This window comes from Sminthopsis crassicaudata, chromosome 6 (genome assembly GCF_048593235.1).
Source record: "Sminthopsis crassicaudata isolate SCR6 chromosome 6, ASM4859323v1, whole genome shotgun sequence".
NCBI lineage: Eukaryota > Metazoa > Chordata > Mammalia > Dasyuromorphia > Dasyuridae > Sminthopsis > Sminthopsis crassicaudata.
Genome location: NC_133622.1, coordinates 220,308,167 through 220,332,986, shown reverse-complemented (window position 1 = coordinate 220,332,986; position 24,820 = coordinate 220,308,167). Strand labels below are relative to the sequence as shown.

The 24,820-nt window shown below is 35.3% G+C and overlaps 1 protein-coding gene across 1 annotated transcript in view; it reads left to right on the top strand.

The window, feature by feature from the left end:
• The window catches only part of DCDC1 (doublecortin domain containing 1), a 105,819-nt gene that overhangs the window by 10,316 nt on the left and 70,683 nt on the right, over window positions 1-24,820 (top strand). Inside the window, exons 2-4 of the mRNA XM_074276633.1 lie at window positions 7,810-7,934; window positions 17,352-17,430; window positions 24,347-24,570. Of these exons, the coding sequence (XP_074132734.1) occupies window positions 24,468-24,570 (103 nt within the window). The 5' untranslated portion in view covers window positions 7,810-7,934; window positions 17,352-17,430; window positions 24,347-24,467. The remainder of the gene's footprint in view (window positions 1-7,809; window positions 7,935-17,351; window positions 17,431-24,346; window positions 24,571-24,820) is intronic.

Below are 24,820 nucleotides of genomic sequence, written 5' to 3'. Positions count from 1 at the left end.
GCCAGTGTTTGGCTTAGGCTGCTCACTGCCAGATACTCACATCCATCATTGATTCATTCCCTATATTGGCTATTCCCAAATTCCTCCTTCCCTAAGTCCCTTTATCTTTTCAAAGGTCCTGTCTATCTCACTCTTCAGGTATTTAAGAGATGCTTATTTTCTCATCCTTTTCTGAAGATTTGGGAGAGATATTCTCTGTCATAAAATTCAAACTTGTACCCTTGATTCTCCACCTTTCCACAGGAGGTGGCAACAAGATAGGTCTTGAATGAAGGTAACAGCTAAAAGGCAGAAAGGAAGAGGGAAGGGAGTGGTAAGATTTTATTCCATGTTTGGTGGAAAAATCTGTGAAATGACAGAGAAAGGGGAAATCGAATTCCAAATCTAAGAAACCCTTTGTAGGCCAGTTTGAAATAAAGAGTTTATAAATGTGTATAAAGGATAGTTCAAAGTCTTTTTCATGCTTTAAAGTTATATATTTGTATAGGAAATTCTACATACAGGATAAGCTTATTGGGAATGACAATGACCTCAGTTCCTGGCTTTAACTTTACCTCTTGAGTATACTGCAATTCAGGAAAGGGTTTATAGTTGAGATACTGCTGATTTCTCAATCCCAAAGCTCTCTCATTAATACAATTTGGCCTTCAGAGATTTAAGAATGGGAACCAGAGAGAAAGCTCATAAGCTAGAAGGAAGTCTCTCACAGAGATACTCAAACCATGTCCCAATAAATTTAATTCTTTTTTTTAAATAAAACTTTTTATTTTCAAAACACATGCATATATAGTTTTCAACATTCACTTTTGAAAAACTTTGAATTCCATTTTTTTTCTCCTTCCCTTTCCCTCACCCCTCCCCTAGATGACAAGTAATACAATGTATGTTAAACATGTACAATTCTTCTATACATATTTCCACAATCATCATGCTGCACAAGAAAAATCAGAGCAAAAGGGAAAAATGAGATAGAAAACAAAATGCAAGTAAACAACAAAAATGAAATTACTGTGTTGTGCAATCCATACTTAATCCCCACAGCCGCCTCTCTGCAGATGGTTCTCTTCATCACAAGACCATTGGAACTGGCCTGAATCATCTTGCTGTTGAAAAAAAGCCACCTGTCAGAATTTACCATTGTATAATCTTGTTGTTGCCATGTACGATGTTCTCTTGGTTCTGTACCTTTCACTCAGCATCAGTTGATGTAAGTCTCTCCAAGCCTCTTTGTATTCCTCCTGCTGATCATTTCTTACAGAACAATAATATTCCATAATATTCACATAACCCAATTTATTCAGCCATTCTCCAATTGAGGGGCATCCACTCAGTTTCCAGTTTCTGGACACTACAAAAAGAGCTGCCACAAACATTCTTGCATATACAGGTCCCTTTACCTTCTTTAAGATCTCTTTGGGATATAAGCTCAATAGTAACACTGCTGGATCAAAGGGTATGCACAGTTTGATAACTTTTTGAGCATAATTCCAGATTGCTCTCCAGAATGGCTGGATCAGTTCACAACTCCACCAACAATGTATTAATGTCCCAGTTTTCCCATTTTCTTTTCTTGTCTTCTTAGCCAATTTGAGAGATGTATTGGTAAGAGATGTACCTAAGAGTTGTCTTAATTTGCATTTCTTTGATCAATAATGATTTAGAGAAATATTTTTCATATGACTAGAAATGGTTTTAATTTCCTCATCTGAAAATTGTCTGTTCATATCCTTTCATCATTTGTCATTTGGAGAATGGCTTGTATTCTTATAAATTTGAGTCAATTCTATATATATTTTAGAAATGAGCCTTTATTAGAATCCTTTCATGTAAAATTTTCCCCAGTTTACTGCTTCCCTTCTAATCTTGTCTACATTCACTCTGTTTGTACAAAAACTTTTTAATTTAATATAATAAAATTATACATTTTGTGTTCTATAACATACTCAAGTCCTTTTTTGTCAAAGAATTTCTTCTTTCTGCACAGATCTGAAAGGTAGACTATCCTTTGTTATTATTTGCTTATAGTATCACTATTTATGTCTAAGTAATTTTGACCTTATCTTAGTTTAGGGTGTTAGATGTGGGTCAATGCCAAGTTTCTGTTTCACTAATTTCCAATTTTCCAAGAAATTTTTGTCAAATAGTGAGTTGTTATCTCAGAAGCTGGGGTCTTTGGATTTATCAAACATTAGATTACCGTAGTCATTGACTACTGTGTCTTGTGAATCTAATCTATTCCACTGATCAACTATTCCATTTCTTAGCCAGTACCAAATGGTTTTGATGACCTCTGCTTTATAATAGTTTTATGTCTGGTACAGCTAGGCCACAACATTGGCATTTTTTCCATTAATTCCTTTTGAAATCAATTTAATTCAAAAGACAGACTTGAGTCTGTGGTAATTCTACGCTCTTTTTGGTTTTGATACCAGTGTGTCAAAAGATTAGAGGTCTTGTAGCCAAGAACCTTAAGGGAATGAGAGAGGTCACTGTTTAAAGGGCAAAAGCATTGGATATCTTGACTGAAGGAAGTATTAAGAGTTTGTTTAGTTTTGGGTAGTAATAGAAAACAGACAAAAAGAGTTTAGTTGAGGACAGTGTTTGTTTAAGTTGGTTAACTACATAGTTAAGTTTAAGAAGGGAGAAAAATGAGGTAAGAATATCCTGAGAGATCAGTGAATGATGAAGTGATTGAAGGTGTTAGTGAAGATGATACTTTTCCTTTCTCACACCTTCCTGGGGCCACCCTATACCTATGTAGAACTGCTGAGAGGTAGAAAAACCTGTCACCATTAAGGGTGTCATTCCTTTCCTTTTCCTTTCCTTTCCTTTTTATCCTTTCATTCTTTCCTCCCTCCCTCTCTCCTCTGTTCCTTCCTCCCTCCCTCCTTATCCTTCCTTCCTTCCTTCCTTCCCTCCCTCCCTCCCTCCTTATCCTTCCTTCCTTCCTTCCTTCCTTCCCTCCCTCTCTCCCTCCCTCCCTTCCTTCCTTCCCTCCCTCCCTCCCTCCTTCCTTCCTTCCTTCCTTCCTTCCTTCCTTCCTTCCTTCCTTCCTTCCTTCCTTCCTTCCTTCCTTCCTTCCTTCCTTCCCTTCCTTCCTTCCTTCCTTCCTTCCTTCCTTCCTTCCTTCCTTCCTTCCTTCCTTCCTTCCTTCCTTCCTTCCTTCCTTCCTTCCTTCCTTCCTTCTTCCCTCCCTCCCTCCCTCTCTTCCTCTTTCCCTCCCTCCCTCCCTCTCTCTCTCTCTCTTTCTCTCTCTCTCTCTCTCTCTCTCTCTCTCTCTCTCTCTCTCTCTCTCTTTCTCTCTTCTTTCTTTCTTTCTTTCTTTCTTTCTTTCTTTCTTTCTTTCTTTCTTTCTTTCTTTCTTTCTTTCATGAATAGCTAATTCTATATCTATTCATTAAAGAATTAGTGATTAGATAAATTATTACTCTTATGATTCATCCACAAAAGAAAGCTATTCTTACATACACCATGGGAACATACAAACATAAATTCATCCCTTACAACAACACATTATTTTGTAAAAGGATTTTTCCTTACATAAGATGCCATCCATCTTCTGTCAGTCTTTTTGATGTGAGGGCTAAAGAACTTGTTCTCTAAGCTTGAGTTCAATAAGCACATTATATTCCAAAGCACCCCAGACATAGACAGGATCTCAGAGGTCATGTCATTTAATCCATTGCTGAGGAGGAATCCCTTCTAACATTTTCCTGATAAGTGGTCTTCCAAGTCCAAGGTGGAAATCCTTTCCTGAAGAGAACCCATTATCTCTCAAGGCATTTTATTCTCTCTTTTAACAGCTCTTATTATTAATAACAGTGGCCAATAATTATTTATCACAAACTATATGACTGTCATGATGCTGCTTCTTTTACAAATGTTATATCATTTAGTTCTTATACCAACCCTGGGACGTAGGTGCTATTATCTTTATGTTTAAGGAAACTGAGGCAAACTGAGCTCAAGTATCTTGCCCAGGTTAACACAGTTGGTAATTATTTGAGGCTGAATTTGTACTCCTAGCCTGGCATTCAATTGCTTGTTGCTAGGCAATTTTTCCCTGCATTAAGCTGAAATCTGTCTTTCTGCAACTTTTTTCCATTTCTTCTATTACTTTAGGGACCCAATTAGAATAAATCAGATTTCTCTTCCTTAAGAGAGCACTTCAAGTATTAGAGAACATAGTTGTCATATGTCTTCCCTGATTATATGCTATAATGTATCTCTCTCTGTGTTTCTCTCTCTCTGTTTCTCTCTCTTCTCTCTCTGTCTCTCTCTGTCTCTGTCTCTGTTTCTCTCTCTCTCTCTCTCTGTCTCTCTCTGTCTCTCTCTCTTTGTCTCATTCTCTCTCTCTTTCTCTCTCTCTGTCTCTGTCTCTGTCTCTCTCTTTCTCTCTCTCTCTGTTTCTCTCTGTCTCTCATTCTCTTTCTCTCTCTCATTCTCTCTCTCTCTCTCTCTGTCTCTCTCTCTCTTTCTCTCTCTCTCTGTTCTCTCTCTCTGTCTCTCTCTCATTCATCTCTCTCTCTCTCTGTCTCTCATTCTCTGTCTCTCTCATTCTCTCTCTCTCTCATTCTCTCTTTCTCTCTCTCTCTGTCTCTCTCTCTGTCTCTCTCTCATTCTCTCTCTCTCTCTCTCATTCTCTCTCTCTCTCTGTCTCTCATTCTCTGTCTCTCTCATTCTCTCTCTCTCTCATTCTCTCTTTCTCTCTCTCTCATTCTCTCTCTCTCTCTCTCTCTCTCTGTATATATATATATATATATATATATATATATATATATTTATATTCCCCAGCATCAAAGAGACCTGATTTCAAATCCTGTCTCAGAAGCTTTGTGATTCTGAGCAAATGCCAGCCTTAGTTTTCTCATCCATAAAATTGGGATGGTAATAATAGTACTACTACTAATAAATAGCTACTCTCTATATAGTGCCTTCTATGTGCTAAGTGTCTGCAAATATAATCTCATTTGATCCTCATAACAAGCCTAGGAGGCAGGCATTAATATTATTCCCACTTTTACAGTTGGAAACTGAGGCAATGTTTAAGTTACTTGCCTAATATCCTCCAGCTGGTAAGGATCTGGGGCCATATTTGAGTTCAAACCTTCCTCACCCCAGGCCCAGGGTTCTATCTACTATCCAGCACCCATGCAAGCTTATTGTGAAGACCGAATGACATAAAAGATAGATAACAGAGCACTTTGCAAATCTCAAAGAGTTATATAGTGCTAGCTCTTAGTGTCCTGTCCCCCATTCTTTCCTTAGTTCCTTCTAGGAATCTTGGACAACAGGCTTTTGCCTCCTTTACCATTTTATTTGCCTTACTGTGCATTCTCTTGAATCTTGCATTTGAAAATCAGATTTTCTGTTCATTTCTGGTCTTTTCATCAAAAATGATGGAAAAGTCCCCTATTACATTGAATGTCCACCTCCTGTTCTGAAAAATTATGCTCACTATGGCTGCGTAGTTGATTCCTGGTTGTAGTCCAAGTTTCTTTGCCTTCTGGGATATCACATTATAGGTCCTCCCATATTTTAATGTCGAAGCGGCTAAATCCTACATATTCCTGATTGTGGCTCCTCAATATTTGAATTGTTTCTTTCTTGCTGTTTGCAGTATTTTCTCCCTGATCTGATAATTCTTCAATTTAACTACAATATTCCTTGGAGTTTTTATTTTGGGATCTCTTTCAGGAGGTGATCTGCCAATTCATCTTGACCAGTATCCTTCTTAATTCTTTATTCCCTTGGTAATTTCTTTGCAATTTATTCAATTTCTTTTTTTTTTTTTTGAGTTTGGAATATTTAAGACCGTGTTTGATATTCTATAAATTAGATATCTAGATATTTTTAAATCATATGATCAGCTCATTAATACTTTTTTGATTTTATTGCTTTACAATTTTAGGAATATAATTTTTCCTTTGAGGATTGGTAAAGTAGCATCTCAGAAATTGTTATATATCATGTCTCATTATTTACACTTTCACCTAGTTATTGTTCCTGTGATTTGTTCTTTGACTCATTTTTTTTTTAGTTTTTCATTATTAAATTTCATATGTATTAGATCTCTTCTTGTGTTCTCTGAATTGGTTACTATTTTATTGTATTTTAATCTGTTAAGAATATTTTGAGTAAGTTTCCTTTAAGTGTGACTGCTCTGGGTGGTAAAAGTTGCTGGTGCCTTTTTAAAGTATTGTGATTTTTTTGTGGGTCATTTTTCCTGAAAATAACTTTCCTTAGGTGACTATAGCTTTGAATTAACTTTTTTACCTTGATGCATCTTTCATATGTTTTTTGCTTACATTTTTATTTTAAAACTATATGATTTTTGGCAAATAGAAAATGACTTTTTGGCTGATATATTTGTATCAATTCCCTTTAAATTTTCATATCTGTTTTTTTCATTTTTCTTAGATTTCTTACTCAGTTTCTATTCTCATTTTAGTTCTATTAATTTAATTTTTCAAGGTCTTTATAATTTTATATAAACAAAATTGTATTAATAGTTCCTAGCTATAATTGCTACTCTTATTATTTCTAAAAATGAAAATACAAATTTATACAACTATAAATTTTACTTCATATCCATCAAAGTGGCAAAAACCATTTGAAAAAATGGGAATACTCTTTATGTGGAGAAGGTATAAGAAGATTAGCACTGTGGGTGCTTCTAGCTAATCTGGAATATTTGAAATTTTTGATATGAATTATTAATTTCCTTTGACCCAATAATTTTACAGTTTGGTATATGTTCCTAAGTGATCAAATACAGAGGTCCCATATATGCCAAAATGTTCATAACACTAAAAACACTTTTTTCGGTATAAAAAGCCTAGAAATAAAGTAGATACTAATTGATTGGGGAATGGAAGAACAAATTATTGTCTATGAACATACTAGAATATCATTGTTCTGTAAGAATCTCTTTCTCTCTCTTGTTCTCTCTCTCTTTCTACACACACACACACACACACACACACACACACACACACGCACGCACTCAGAGAAATCTAAGATTTGTATGAACTGAGATAGTCAAGAGGGCAAAGCAAAAATATATTCAAAAATGACTACAATTATGTAAACAAAACAGCACAAAAATATAACCAAACTGATTGTCATTAACTATTTAGGATTGACTAATTGACCTATAATTAATCAAGATTCAGAAGAGTAAACGATAAAACACACCTTTCCCCATTAGTGTATATTCTCCTTGAGATCAAAGATTGTCTTTTTTCTTTCTTTGTATTCCCAGCCTTTAGCCCAGTGCCTGGAAGACCGTAGGTATTTAATAAAGACTTTATTATTAAATAATAAAGATATTTACTTGATTTTCAGTAGAGAGAGGATTATCATAAAGAAAATTTATATGCCTTTTTAGTAGTACTTGCTAGTTAGTTTTGTTGCTTACTTTTGTCCAACTATTGATCTTTGATTCAAAAAAGAATTCAATCATTTGGAAATGGTTAAAGCCATCAGTGATATATTTTTAAAAGTGGTGTTCCTTCCCTTCTTCCTTTTCAGATTTAGGATATTATAAATATGGAAAAATGCATTTACAGTAGAAATATATTAACATATTACTTTTGCTGAACTGCTTACCCACCTTTACATTTTTTATTCTTTTTAATAAAGGATGGTTTGCTTTATAGAGAGACATATTAAGAAATGAAGTGATATAAAAACAAAAGATGTCAATAAAATATTAATGCTTTTAATAATTACATTAACAAAAGCCTACTTCAGTTATTTCCTCCTTGTTGGGGAGAGTATTAATCTGTATTTTGTCTTCTTTTTAAGGTGGGCCATAAATCATGGAGGGACCAACAAACCAAGCCAGTAGGAACATTTTGGAGTCGAAGATCCCTTGTAGAATAACCTTACCTCTATATGACCAGTCCTTAACCAGAGGAGAGCTTAATGAGGTGATTTCATTGACCCCCAAACCATATCATACATTTCCGTAGTATATAATAGACAGGTATTTTCTTTGCCCATATTTTACACATAATAGTAGGGATATTATACCATCATTCACCATTTTACAAATGAGAAAACTGAAGTTGTTGAGAGGGAAAAAATAATGCCCCACAGTCTTAGCCCTAATAAGAAGGAAAGTTGGTACTAAATTATAATTTCAATGTTCTTTTTATTATACACACAGCTCCCATGGTAGAGAAGGGGAAAAGCATTTGTTAAGCACTTACTCCATACCAGGCACTATGCTAAGTGTTTTGCAAATATTATTGCATTTGCAATAATAATTTAAAAGGAAATAATGTGAAATATTATCTACTGTGATATACATTATTCACCCACTCTAAGCAAAATAAATTGAATTTATAGGAAAATTAATTTCATATGTTGATAGAATAGTAATTTGCTGTAGGTCCATGATAGCCAAGACTCTTTTCTTAATGTACTGAAAAGAACTGTTTTGCTTTTATAATTAAAATAATAAATTACCTCATCATAAGAAATTACCATAAATTCAAAGTCAGAGAACCTGGGAAATCCAAAATTTGAATCCTAAATTTTTTTGTTCTCTGTCTCACTTTGAGCAAGTCATCCAAGTTTTCTGCATTTATTTCTTCCTCTGTAAAATGAGAAGGTTAAATTAACTATTATCTTTGTAGGCCTCTATAGTTTTATAGTTTCTTGAGAAATATCAGAATTTATCTTCATTTGAATTCAGCTAAGGTTCCAGGAAAGAAGAGATTGTAGTATCTAGACAGGGATTTTCTGAAAACAGTTTCTGCTTGGCTAGAGCCGGGCAAAAAATTGGAGTACATGGGAATGTCCCTTTCAGAGTTATAGAAATGATTCCAGGAAATAATATAGAAAGCGTAAGTTAAACCTGGATATCTTGATGAAAAACAGATCATCTTATGTGAAAGACAAAATTCTACACTGTAATGATATTTGTAACATGAACATATCTATTTCTCAACAAATATTAAGTTTTTGTTGTAAGTGGTGGGAATACTAAGACAAAAACACAATCCAACATCTTTGTTATGCTAATCTTAAAACTGAGTATTTGGAAGATAATCAGCTGATGTGAACTTTCTCTATTTCTAATGTTTTGCTATTGTTCAACTCTGTCTCTCTTTTTGTGACCCCATTTTGGGGTTTTCTTGGCAGAGATATTGGAGTGGTTTGCCATTTATTTTCTCCAGCTCATTTTATAGAAGTGGGAAACTGAGGCACACAGGATTAAGGGACTTGCCCAGGATGTAAGAAGTGTCTGAAACTCAAGATAAGACTTCTGGATTCCAAACACAGTGCTCTCTCTATTCACAGTCTCCCCTAACTTCCCTTTCTGATGTTTAGCTTATTATTTATTGCATTACTTAAACCAAATAGTTGACACTTATTCAAAACAACAAATCATCATAAAGATCATATCATCTTTGTTTCACTGGATCTCAAGAGATGGATGACTATGTGGTAGCAATTTAGTCCAGGGTCCTGGATGAGAATCCCTTCTATACCATCACCAATGCAAGATTACCCAGCCTTCTCTTGAACTCAAGTGAGGGGCAAATTCATGACTCAAAGCAGGCCATTCTACTTTTAGCCAGCTCTGTTAAGAAGTTTGTCCTTAAATGAAACTGAAATCTGCCTTTCCACACTTTGCCTAGATGTGCCATCTGGGGATAGGGGCAGGAGGCAGGGAGAAAAAGTCAGTTTTCTTACAAGTTACATCTTTTCACACATTTGAAAACATTCCCCTCCCATAAAAGTCTTAAAATTCAAATCACTCTATAAAGTTGATATAAAAGTATTTATATAAATTAGTATTTAATCTTGTATTGTCTGACTTTAGGTCAATCAAGTACGCATCTTTAATGTAATGAATGAACAGTCCTGATAACATTTTTGTCACTTGTCAGGTTTGATTTTTTACTTTCAATTTTATTACGATTTTAAGCATCCAAAAGGGTATTTCCATACATACAGAAGAAGATTACAAATGAAACTATGAATTTTTATTTCTTACTATTTATTTTTTTGAAGTAAAAGAACATAATAAGTTCTCCACTGTACATTTTAACTGTCCTGTTTGTCTATGTATCATTATTTTCTATATAGTTTAAGATTTTACAATGTGTTTAAAAATGGCATAGACATTGCTAGCTCTTCCTATCATCATTCTCCAATACTAAGAAAAGATCCCTTGTAATGAATAAGCATAGTTAAACAGAATGAATTCTTACTAAGTATAAGCAAATAAATCTCCTTTTGTACTTTGAGTCTTTCCTGGGTAATACTCTAGATTATCTCTGCATCATCTTCAGCTGTCTTGATCTATATCTTGTCATTGGACCCAGATGATTCTGGAGGGGAAAGTGAGGCAGGTGATCTTGCACAGCCTTTCCTCACTTAAATCAATTCACTTGCATGTCATGGCATCCTCTCCCTGAGGTCAGGGTCTTCTTCGAGAATAAAGGACAAAAAACAACAACTGCATCATAGACATGATTGGTCATTGCACTTTTTAGGGTCCTTCTGTGTTTGTGTCACAAACTTTTATTTGCAATGTTACTGTCTTTGTAACTGTTCTGATTCTGCTTGCTTAACTTGTGTAAGTTTTATACTGCCCAGAATTCTCTGAAATCATAATTTCTTACAGCAAAGTAATATTCCATTATACTTATGAACCACAAATTGTTCAGCCATTCTCCAGTGATGGGTACCCTCTTAGAGTCTAATTCTTTGCTGTTCTTATTACACTTTTAATCTCCTCTTCACGACCAGGAAGATTGTTTTACTTGAGGCTGTCCCTTCCCTGGCAGCATCACTGCCCATCCTGATTTTTTCCTCTACTAACTTAGATATGTTTCTAGACCAAACTAATTGCATTTGTGTGTGTGTGTGTGTGTGTGTGTGTGTGTGTGTTCAATCCTCCCTGGCCTGTCTCAGATAAGAGTGAGAAGCATTTGTGATCCCATTTTCTCTAGCTTTTCTTTGATGTTTTTATACTGTTCTTCTCTCATGTCCTAATTATGAGGAATACCCAGTTTCACTCCCTTTTTTCAACATGAATATATTTCTTTTATCTTCTTCTCTCCAAAATCTCTAAACAGAATATATAAATTCCCACGTCCTCTGCTTTTCTTACTTAATTTCCTTAATACTACTTGAGGACATTAAGGCACTTGTTTCTTCTCCCCTTATTATGTTGGCTCTACATCATCATATAGCCCCTTCTAATTGATGAAATAGATTTAAAATGTCTAGATTTCAAATTCATGCCATTTGAAAATCAGTTGAATGGGATGTTTAGCCTGGAGAGGGGAAGATAATGAGTGAAAGCTGGCTATTTAATGGAGTATTTGAAAGGTTGCCATTTTTATATAAAAGGGATCACACTTGTTCTGCCCCAGAAGGCAGAGCCAGTGAACTTTGCTCCTGTAGGAGTAATTGGTGAAATTTGCTTGATAGAGAGAAAAAGTTCCTAATAATTAGAGCTACCCCAAAATGGGAGTGGGATGCTTCAAGAAGTGGTGATGGACCCTTCCCCTTCCTCAAGGAAAAGCTGGAAAAGCCTTTGTTATAGAGGAATGTTGTAATGAGGATTCATCCAGCTTAAGCCCAAAGAGACAACATCCATCTGTAAAATTCTCTGATTCCCTTGAGTACCACAGTAATCCTCTGGCATAAGGTTTACAGATATCATTCTTCTCATTTTGCAAATGAGCAAACTGAAATTTGATGAGGCTATGAAACTTGCCTTTAGTCAGAGAGAGGATAAGTATTAGAGGTCAGGTTCAAATCTTCAAGTTCAGGTTTCCTGACTCCAGGACCAACGTTCCATTTGTGCTGTTTCTCACTGGCTACTGAATGGTGACAGAATACATAAATCCTTTTACAAGGGCATGTGCCCAGGATAATCAGAGAGATGGAACCACTTTGGTGCAGCTAAGTGATACCAGAGTGCAGAGAGCACTGAGTGAAGGCAAAAGAGTCATCTTACCAGGTTCAAAGCTGGCTTCAGATACTTATTAGCTGTGTTTTTCTGGGAAAGCCATTTAATACCCTGAGTGCCTCAGTTTCCCCATTGTGAAATGAGCTGGAGAAGGAAATGGCAAATGATTCCAGTGTATCTGCCAAGAAAACCCCAAATGACATCACAAAGAGCCAGACGTGACTGAAAAAAAAAAACTGAACAAGAGGAATTTAAAATATGTGGATATAAAATATGATCAGATATAGCAGAGATTCTTGACCATTTTTGCAACATGGACCACTTTAGTGAAGCCTCTGGGACTTCTCAGAATAAGGGTTCATCAAAGCATAAAATACAATATCTAAGTTGATGAGAATAGCTAGCATTTACACAACATTTTAAGATTTGCAAAGCATTTTACATATATTCTTTCATTTGATTCTCAGAATAATTCAGTGAGGTAAAGTCTATTACCAGGTCCATTTTCCACATAAAGAAACTGGGGCTAAAAGTAGCTAAATGATTTACCTATGGCATGCACACAGCTAGTAGATATCTGAGGTGGGATTTGAATTCAGCTCCTTACTGACTCCATCTGCTGCACCATCTAGCTGCCTCACTGGTTACAAAGCAGACCAATTATCTGAAATTATAATTATCAAAATGTTTTTTAAAATTAAGTTCACATCCTCCAGGTAAAAAATGGACATATAGGTATTTTTTGTACACGTAGCTGAATCCCCAGAGATAACCCTACATTTAAAACAACCTTTTTTCAATTATGAAGCATTTTTCTCCCTTCTGTCACCTACTTACTAAAAAAAAGATAAAGAAAACAGAAAGAGCATAACAAAGCCCATTTTTATATCAGTTACATCCAAAATATTAGTTCATCCTATGTATTAATAAGTCATGAAGTGGATAGCTTGGATAGTTTCTTTATCATCGAACTTATATAATGATTGATAGCAATTCTTGAGACTTTCAAAATTGTTCATTTTTACAATGTTTAGCTATTTATTGTTCTCCTGCTTCTGATTATTAAATTCTGCATTGGCTGATATAAGTCTCCCATCTCCTTGTTCATTTTTAGTGCATAATAATATCTTATCACATTCAGATAGCATTATTTGTTGCAATATCCCTCAATCGATGGACACTCCCTTAATTTCGAATTTTGGTTTTTTATCACTGGCTTTCTTGTATGAATGGATCCTTTTCCTCTTTCTTTGATCTTTTTCTGGGCATACACCTACTAAAAGAATCCCTCACTTGGCCAAAGGTATGCATGGTTTAGTAAATTTGGGGGCCTACCTGCAAACTACTTTCTAGGATGTTTGGATTAATTCATAGCTCCACCAACAATGTAGCAGTGTATTACCCTTCTGTAACATTTAAGATTTTTTCTTTTTGTTCATGTTTTCTAGTCTGAATGTGAGACAGAACCTCAGAATCACTTTATTGTAACTTGTAGGGTAATCTAATCCTTGAAGGTATTGCAGCAGAATGCAAGCATTGTTGCATCTTTGAAATGTTTTGAAAATGGCTGCAACAACAGATGATGTATATCTATAGTATATCTATTGTTTGAGAATGAGCCTAAGTTCAGAGAGGCTCTTTACCAGAAAGATGGCTTCCAGGTGATAGCATGTTAATTAATTATGATTATTATTTTTTGGCCACAGCAATGCATTAATCCACGATCAGTTTTGGTGGAACTCACACTGATGTAGTCTTACATCTTTTGAAATGTTGAAATAAGTATATAATTTCATATTAACTATTTGAAGGGAAGTTATATTGAAATAAGTACATAATTCCACATCAACTATGTGTGGGGGGGAAATATTGAAGTAAGTTTATAATTTCACATTAATTATTTGAGGGAGGTGGAATATTACTATGATTAACAATTCTCCATAGCAGAACTTAAACTTTTGCCACTCAGGACTCCTTTTCACCTGAAAAATTTTTATGTAACCCCAGGTATATAGGTATATAAAATAGGTATATAAATGAAACATTTACCAATAATAAATTATGATTTCACAATCCTCACATTCAGTTATATGGCCCATATGGGGCTACCATATGGGGCTACATCCAAGAGTTTAAGAAACTTTCCTCTATAGAACCCTTACTTGCATCTCATGACTCCAACCAGGGTCCATGGAACATAATTTGGCAAATGCTTTCAATATATAGTTTTTCTTATATGTTTAAAACAGAACCTTCAAGAAAAGGTGGAAACACACACACACACATACACACACTCATATCAAAAATAAAATCGGAAGAAATCGCCTTCAATATTTTCATTACTTTGACAAAAGACTTCCTAGATCACTGAAAATCTTTGATGTAAAGGAAAAGTTAAATACACTGTTTCTCATATTATTAGTAGAGATGTTACCTCTTGACCTTTGTAGGGAGATTTTTAGAACATTTGAGGCAGCTGATAATAGTTTAATATCACTTTCTTCACATTGATTAAATACACTTCATACACCAGTGAACAATGAGTAACATTCAGTCAGGCTGGCCACTGAGCTGCCTGTAAAGATGATAAAATAAAAAAAAATTAATCTTCAAAGTAAAGTCAAGCCTGAAATTGAAATCTTTGACGCATACATTTCATAATTAGTTCATTCTGCTAGATAAAAAAATGTAAGCGGAGTGCCCTTAAAATAATCCATATCTTTTTTTAACATAGAAAGTTATTAAACAGCCTCTGTTTTTATACTCCTCACTAAAATTTTATTTTTGGTTTTATTTCCAAGTTTTAGAAAAGACTTAACATGTATATATTTAGGCAGGTCATTGGCATTTCATTTTAGAGTTTGCTACTTCTGGCAATTGCTCCAGCCTAAATCACTGAACTGTATCTTGGCCAGGGAAGGGGCTCTTTTAGAGAAGGGAATATTCAGGTTAATAGAATTTATCACCTATGTTTTATTTAATTTGCTATTGTTCAGTAATTTCAGATAAAACATACTTTAATAGCAATTAGCATTTAATTATAGAGGTTAGAGCATGGAGTCAGGAGGATCTGAGTTCGAATCCAGACTCAGACTATGGGATCCTGAACAAGCTGCTCAATCTCTATCTGCCTTAGTTCCTTCATCTATGAAATGGGGATAATAATAGCATCTCCTTCTCAGGATTGTCTTGAGGATAAAATGAGATAAAATGTAAACTGCTTTTCAACTTTAAAGCATTGTACAAGTTCTATCTATTATTATTATGGGGGCAGCTGGGTGGTGTAGTGGACATGGCTGGAGTCAGGAAGATTCACTTTCCTGAGTTCAAATGCAGCTTCTTCCTAGCTGTGTAATCTTGCACCAGTCACTTAATGCTGTTTACCACATTTTCTTCATTTGTAAAATGAATTGGAGAAGGAAATGGCAAACCACTTGAATATTTTGCCAAAAAAAAAAATCTCCAAAAGGGTCATGAAGAGTCTTATCTTTGTAATTATCAACAATTATATTTAAGAATAATTATCTCTATAAATCTTGTGGCTGAGGCAAGACTATACTGCGAAATGTAGGGCAAAAATGGGGTGGGGGGAGCAAATTAGGGCCAGAGACTTTTAATACTCAGGAGAAACTGAGAAATGAGAAGCTGGGAAAGCTACCTCTTGTAAGGGGACCAGGAGTTAGATCAGTACAGGGAGGAGATCATTCTGGGTGTGTCCATTGGGATACTATCTACTGTCTCCTGGGAGATATCTACTATCAGGCACTTTCCAATACTAATTAATTAATTACTTACTCCTAGGAGTAAGATGCTAAACTCAGTTATTTGTGGCTGCTGAAAGAATTCAAATCATGTCAGCACCTTTTTGATTTTAATCCTTTGAAGTAAAGTCCATGAAAATCACAAATCTAGCACAGACTCAAGAGTTGATAAGAAACAGCAGAAATCATTTTTATCTCCATGCCCTGAAAAGAGTGCTCACTACCATGTCCCCCAAAAAGTGGTCAGCAGTATGCGTGAGGACTTCCAATGAGGAGATCCATTAGCTCCAGAATTGGCTCGTTCCACCTTCCCACAGTTCTAATTGTTAGGAATTTTTCCTTACCTCTAGCCTTCATTTGCCTTGTGTTCCTACATTCTACCCTCTGGACCCAAATAGAATAAATCCAATCCCTTTTCCATATGATGGTTTTCTAGATTCTTGGGGACAGTAACCAGATCCTCTGTGAAACTCTCCAACTCAACTTTGTAGACTCATGAGCTCGGTCTCTTTGTCTTCCATTATTCTACAAATCACTTTAAGAATTTTCCCACTACTTGCATATGTGATTATTGGACTTGACATTCTAAACAGATCGATCAGTCAAATTTTAGTTCATTTACTTCAGAAATGTTGACTCTGAAAGGAAGCGTAATGTGGAAGGTCTCACCAATGAGAATTGCAAAATAGAAATAAGCCCAGTAGAATTCTGGTGCTTTCTGGAGAGGAAAATGTATCAACATTTATTACATTAAATGTCTTTCTGATCTAAAACAAGGACTCTGTGTGAGTGAGTGTGTGTGTGTGTGTGTGTGTGTGTGTGCACGCGTGTGCAAATCACTTCACCTTAAAGTGCTAGATAAAGGTGAGCTATTTTATCATCCTTATTTAATTTTGTAATTATAATTATTATAATAATAATTAGGAAAGGCATTGTATTCAGTAGAAATTAGAGGACTAGTCTTAGAATTTGGAAGTTCAGGGTTCAAATCCTAGTTCCGAGACCAGTTGTATGGCAGTGGGCAAGTCACTTAACTTTGCAGTGTCTTAGTCATAATCTAAGATTTATACATGCACGCACAGTCACCAGCATGGATCAATGATCTCTGCTAGTATTTCCCTACAGAAAAGTTTGCCACTCTGCAAACATACACACACACACACACACACACACACACACACACACACACTTCTTTCACAAAGTTGTCAGTATAGATTGGTGATCTCTGCTAGAATTTTCCTACAGAAATGAAATCAGTTTTGCCACTCTCCAAACACGCAGGGACACACCAAGAGACACACACAGACACACATGAACACACAGAAAGGAGAGAGTTGCAGGATCTTTAAGATCTCTTCTATTTTTAACACTGTGTAATTATTTGAAATTGTAATTTCAAATCGCAAGGTTTTTGGGAAAGGATCAGAATATGGCAGGATTAGGATATATATAATCATGGGAGGAGTAGGAAACAAGGAAAAACAAAATCACACAATATCCATGGATAATATAATAATTTTTCTAAACAAAGCAAGAAATCATTTCCCCCAGAAAGGTCATAGAGTGCTGGATTTGCATCCTCTGATTTCCAATGCAGTGATTATTCTGAACCACTAAACAACTTTATTTTTCTCCATGTCTTTTAACAGGTGTACTGTAGCTCTGAGGCTGTCCAATGAAAAAGGGATGGGAATCTTCTACTTGAAAGACCTGGAGGGAGATGATCTGGTAAAGAAAAGAATTTAGAAAAGAAAACATTCAGCAATCTGAATACCCTTAAAATTATGGCATCATGACCCTATTGATTTGTATGTTAAACCAGGATTGTAATATAATTCCACCACTTTGTTTCTGCCACAATGTGCAAAATCGCCAACTAGTAGGGCTCTTCCAACCTCTTTTAAAAGAAAGAACCATCTCAACTAATTTTTAACATACTTTTATGTCATCCATTCAGTGGCAAATACATAACCATTAGCACAATTTCTATCGGAGTGGCCAACACTCTCAAGTTAATGATGTGGGTTTCTTGAGATTCTAGAAGAACTTCTCCTTTTCTTGTCTGATTTAAATGATCCACAAAATTCTTTCAATATACATATAGAGCCCTTAATTAGACAGTTGGAGATGAAACTTTAAATACAAGTGCTTCTGGGAAAGGGAAAAACGATTCAAATTCCCACTAACTCCCCATGGAGAAGAAATGCCAGTCCAGGACCTCACCACTCCTTGTTTTGACATTTACAAAAAGCTACTAGCTGGTCTTCTAGGTTACAGTCTCTCCCCTGTCCAATGCATCTACCACATGAGTTATCGAAAGTATAATCCTAATACCCAGGTCTTATTTCTTCTACAAAAATATATCTCCTTTCCCTCCCTATTCTTAAAGGTAAAGTATAGTTTTCTTTCCCTGGTGGTTAAAACCTTCTATAATCTGAATCCAATCGGTTGTTGACTCCAGACCTCCTTCCTGGCACTCTCCTACACTTCTGTACGGTTCTTAGCCATAACTCAATTTTGCATATACTCTCTTCTGTGTGCACACTTATAGACCATCATATTGTGCTTTCCCATCCCTGGAATATATTCTCTCCTTACTTATTTGTCCACATCCTTCTCCTTATCCATACCCATCTCATCCCCCTCAGGTAGCACTATCTTCAGAGCCTCTTGTGGCTGAAAGCGAGTCTCAGATTTTCTGAGTACATTCACCTGGATCTTTACTTCTATGTCATCCCAACCTATTAGGCTTGTGGAACCACAGTACTTCACAGATGGAAGGGATTTCTTATAGCCTGAGTGCTCCTCAAATATAGGTGCCCCAAACTACACCTAGATTCAAATTTAGATCAACATCTATTTTTGTTTGGTGAGGTAACTGGGGCTAAGTGACTTGCCAGGAGGTGCCTAAGTGTCTAAGATCAAATTCGAACTCAGGTCCTCCTGACTTCAGGGCTGGGGCTCTATTCACTGCACCACCTAGGTATCCTGACACATACTTTATATATCTTATATAGGACATAATTCTTTACAGGTGAGCTCCTTGAGAGTAAGGGTTGTTCCTCCCTTTCTTTGTATCCCTAGCATTTAGTACAGTACCCGGCACATAATAGGCATTGAATAAATTCTATTTGATTGACTGACTGATGATTGACCCTAATATTCTCTTTATTTGGGAGAAATTAATTTTAAAAGAATGAAACCAAAATATGCCATTAATTGAACAACCATAAGGGATGTTTTGATTGAAAACTTCAATAAGAAAAAATTGAGACAAAGTTCCAAGCATGATAAATTTGTTAACAAGGATAGCATTTGCCAATAAAAGAGATCAGAGACACATCTGATGATCTGAGATTTTTTTATTCAGTTGCTTACCTAAGATTCAGTGGGGCAAACTAAACCAAGATTGTGATTAGTCTATATTAGAGAGTGGGCTTACTCACAAAAGGAGATCTTTAAGATCCGTGGCAATGGGGAAAGCACAACATCGATCAATATATTCTGGAAAGCCCTTTGTTGGCAACCCTTACACCAGAGTGGTCCAGTATTAGTCATAATATCAGGCAGAACATTTTATGACTATCTTATGATTATGTCAACTCGTTCTTCCTCCTCCTTTCCAAAGAAAGAGTCTAGGTTGTAGCCCAAGGAAATGGGAAAGTTAATCTAGTATAAATTCTAATGCTGATATATATATACATATATATATATATATAATTAAATCTCGTTTTAATCCATAAGTACTAGAAAAAAATTCTCAACTAATACTTAATACATAATACAAAATAGAGTATAAATTTTCAATTTTACAGAGGTAAAGTCCCAGAATCACTTCTGTATGAGTCCCCTTCTATATGAAGATCTTCTGCTTCTACCCCCTTGTCAAATTCTTTAGACTCAGTGATGGAGAGAGGAAAGGTAGGTAACATTTTTTTCCCTCTAACTTGCAGTGTTGTCTATCCCTGAAGTATAATCACTTAGTTCTACAACTTCCCAGCAATCTCTAGATTTCTCTTATATTTGGGACCTCTTTTAGAATATTAATACTCTCTTCGGTTGCCACTGTTGCTCTCTATGTATCACAAAATACAACCCTTCACTCTCCCCCTTAGTCTTCAATTATGGTCCATATCCTTATCCCTTCATGGGAGAATGCTATTTATCTTTTTTCCTTCAGTCCTTCAAGTGGAGGAGGGAGGATTAATGAAGACTAAATCCCAATTTTATACTTATTTGAGTCCATATTAAATGTCCAACATAGGTTAGAAGATCCTTGAAAACAAGTCCTATCATTTATTACATAGTTCAGTGCCTTTTACCTATAGTAAAAACTTAATTGAGTTTATTTGAATGAAATGAAACTGAACAAGAAATTAGTCTACCTAAATTCTATTCCCAGCTTTGTCACTAATTACCTGTGTGATCTCAGGTAAGCTACTTCCTCTGTAGGCTTTGATTTCCACAACTCTAAAATGAAGGATTTAGAGGAGATGGCAGCTAAGGTCCCTTTCGATTCCCCTAAGGGATCGTTCAATATTCTGAGCAGCTTTTGTACTCTGTTTCCTATGGTTTTAAGACTTCTCTCAGTTCTGATGTTCTGTGTTAGTTTTTAGGTTTCCTCCCCCAGTTCTAATTTCTCCTTGCCAAGTTTCTTTTTACTTCTAACATCATGAGTTTTTCTAGAGACTTCTGATAGGAATATATAAATATATATATATATATATATATATATATATATATATATACATATATATATACATATATATATGTACACACACATATATACATATATAGTGTTTTATATATAATATACATATACATATATATGGTGTTTATATATATGTATGCATATATATGTATATATATATACATATATAAATGCATACATATATAAAATATTGGGCTACTGAATCCCTGAAGAGGAAAAAAGTACAGAACCTACTTCCACCTATTTCCAATTCAACTCAGTTCAGTTCAGTTCAACAAGTATCTATTGTGTCTTCTCTATACAAGGCAATGTCCCTGGCACTGGACAAGAAAAATGAAAAGGAAAACAAACTCTGACCTCATGGAATTTTCATTGTACTGGAGAGATCCAATGCATATAAGGATATATAAGATAATTGGAGGATGGAGAGGTTCCTGGCATTTTGGGCTGTGATACTAAATCTAATTCTGGTTCCCAAGAACAATTTTGACCAGTTTTAGTTATTTTAAAACATTTCATCTTTTGTGTTTTTCCTTCCCATCATCTTATAGTAAAAACAAATGATTTTTCTCTAATTCCCAAAATTTAGTGTCTGTAACTCAGTGAAGGAAATGTACTACTTTTCAATGAATCTCTTTGTCTCAGTTGAACCTAAATATTCCTATTAACTTAATCCCCCCTCTGTTGAAACTGGTTCTATAACAAATACATTTGGGTTAAACTAGTCTGTTGCTTTTTTTTTTAAAGTATTTTGAGGCAGTTTAGCCTAGAGAACAAAAGACTGTATTTGTAGTCAGTTGGACCCAAATGTGACCACTGATTCTAAAATTACTATCTATATGACCAAGTCATTTGACCTCTTTAGATTTCTGTTTTTCCTCACCTGTAAATTGAGGGGATTGGACTAGATGAAAGCTAAGATCCCTCCAACTCTAAATCTTATGATTATAATGCCAGAAAATTCAGCTTTGTTAAATAATACTAGCACTATTGTTCTTTATCTTTTTTATTCAGGGTTATTGGGTGTAGTGCTGCTTTAATGCTATAAGTATATAAGAATTGATTTATACTTTTGTATTTCATGATGATATTAAAACACATAGATCTTAATAAAATTTTATATGAATTTTTTTCTAATATGGAAGAGATTGAGAAGGTGAGTTTAAAGAGATGAATTTTAGAATAGACTTAATATAAAAACTTTCTTATCAATTAGAAGACAGTTTTTTTGTTCTTTTAGTCCAATCTAATAAGCATTTATTAAATGCCTACTATGTGCCAGGCATTGCCAATAAGCATATTCTTCTTTTAATATAAACATTCTATATAATGATGAGGAACCAATTGAGATGGAACTGTTAGACTAAATTGTAACTTTATTTGGGAAAAGAGAAGGTGGAAAGAAGGGATAAAACTGGTATTTAGGGTGGATGGGATGATAAGATAGTGAAAAGACTACAAATCTGCTTAGCTTTTATTTTTCTGGAAAATAAAGGAAAATAAAGTTTGTACTAAAATGGACAGAGCAAAGATGTCTCAATGGGACCTTTTTTATTTATTTTTTTTTTCAATGGGACTTTTTTCACAAGAGAGATTGATGGTGATGAGAATGATGATGATGGTGATGATGGTAGTCATGGTGATGAACTTTGTTGTCCTTGGTGAACTCAAGTTATACAAGACTAAACTTTCTTCCTCTTTTGTTACAAGACTGGTAGATCAGGGAAATACTATAACAGCATTTCCTTTTGTTGTTGTTCTTCAGTGATTTAAGTCATGTTTGATTATTCACAACCCAATTTGGGGTTTTCTTGGCAAAGGTACTGGAGTGGTTTCCCATTTCCTTCACAGATGAGAAAACTGAGACTTAAGAAGGTTAAGTGACTTATCCAAGATCACACTACTTGTAAGCATCTGAACCTAGAACTGAACTGAGATTTTTCTGTCTCTTGGTTCAGTGATCTATCCACTAAGATATAGTTTCCTTAGATTTTAGTAAAAGTTTCTAATGCAAAAGTTATGGGAACCAATAAAATCATTTAACTTGGATGGACTGCCTCTTTTCCACTTCTCCATGTTACTCCTAACTCTGCCCATGAGGAATGAGAAGAAATACTCTAAATACCCTAACATATCAGCTCTTTAGAGTCTTGAAGATCTCCTAATACTCCAACTCTCCAGCTACTAATGCCCTATCCTTTTTCTGAATGCACAGGTGCATGCCAAACAGTTGGCTGAAGGGTCAGGTCCATAGTGGAATAATTAATAATTGCATATCAATTTGAAAAGAGGTCTCTTTTCTCTATATTGGGAATTGGTAGATCAACAATGTGATATGGCCATCATAAACTAATGGAATTTAAAAATTTTTAATGCAATGTTTTTACTGAATTAAGAGATGTCAAGGCTTAGAAAAGTGGCTGTGTCACTCTTTTGTCCTGGTCATACTATGACATAAATACTGTGTACAGTACAGTGTTCCATGTTTTAGAAAGGACATTGATGAGTGGAAAAGTTGCTAAATCAAAGTCAAAAGACCTGCAGTTCATTTCATATGAAGATTAGTTGAAAGGACAAAATGTTTTAGCCTAGAAAGGGGAGGAGGCGTAGAAGGAGAAAGAGAAGAAGAAACAAGAAAGTAGAAAGGGAAAGAGAAGGAGAAAGAGGAGAAGGAGAAGGGCATGATAATGATAGAGAAGAAAAGAAGAGGAGGAGGAGGAGGAGGAGGAAGAAAAGGAGGAGAAGGAAGGGGAAAAAGGAGGAGAAAGAGAAAAGGGGTAAGAGAAGGAGGATGAAGAGGAAGAAGGAAGAAGAAATATACAAGTCACTTATTACTATCCCTAGGTGACCCTTAACACATCTATCAAATAAGAAATTTGGACTAAACTACCTCTAAGGCCTCCTTTAGTCTTAATCTTATGACCTCTTATCAAATAAGCTTTTCTCCTGGAAAGAAAGATTTCCTATTGAAAAAACACCATGCTACAAAGCCCTTATGAGATGACTTGTAGCAGCTTGAGTGTATTTTCCACAGAGATTGATCATGTCTGAAAAAATAATCCAACTTTAAGATTCCTGCCATACAATGTGGGGAGACTGAGCCCTAGTGACCTGGGGAGTTAATTGACCTCAAGGACTTTTCTGATCATCACATTAACCTCCAAACCTCCTCCATGAAGCCATTATTACACTTATTCACACTTACCCTTGATGTGTGGATATGACCTGTTGCAGAAAGTTAATGGCTAATTCAGCCACTTTTAGTAACTAATTAAGGATAGATTTCATTTATTAAATAAGATCACATGGATAGTAAGTGCCTGAGTCATTAATTTATCTATGGAGTGATGCTGAACATCATTTAATTTAGACTGGTTCCCTCATAGGAGCCGCTAGGTGGCGCCACAGTGCATATAATTCATAGAAGTCAGAAAAACTCTGAATTCATGAGTTCAAACCCAGCCTCAGACACTTACCAGTTATGTGACATGGGCAAGTCACTTAGCCTTCTTTGCTTGCTTTCCTCATCTGTAAAATGAACTGGAGAAAGAATCCAATGTCCACATCCAATATCAAGAAAATCTCAAATAGGGTCATGAAGAGTTGGACACAATGAACAAGAAAAATCTTCCAGAAGTAGAAGATGAGGAGCAGAATTTACAGATTGGTCTAGGAAATTCTATTTTCCTGATCCTGGTTTGGTAACCCTTTCCACTCTCCCATTCATCCCCCAGGAGTACATGGATCACATTCTGAGGACCTCTGATTTAACCTATCAGCTCTTTAGTTTTCTCATATATGAAAGGGGAAGATTTGATTAGATAACTTCTAAAATGTTTTCCAACTTTAAAACTCTTTGTTGCTATAATCTCATGTATTTCCAGTATTCTGTGGTACTTTTTAATGAAGACCAACTGATTGTTTGTTTAATAGATATATGTATCCTGTGAAGAATAGCAGATCAATCCTAAAGTGACTATCACCGAACAGAAAAAAGCATCTCTTCCTCGGTCATTTATCTTCAGATATTTCCAGAATCCAGACCTTCTGAATCATGTACAAGACACAGAATAAGCAGAGGAATCAAACCTTTCAATGCACAAAAGATATTCATAACTCAGAAAAAGTTGGCATCCAGATGCTTTTTAGACCTTTAGGTTTGTAACTTTATTTTCTTCTCAGATAGTTAGTGGAAGTAGCATACCCACTAACATCCTAGTTTTACTCCATATCCTTTTCAGAATGTTTTATAGGCTTCCAATTTATAAGGACTTTTTAATTTATGCCTTATGCTCATGTGACTGGCTTGGGAAGATTATGATCCTTCTGTCATAAGTATGGGGAAACAGGCAATCATATAGGAAAGCTTACATATCCAATCCAAGGAAATCCATTGTAATAATAGCT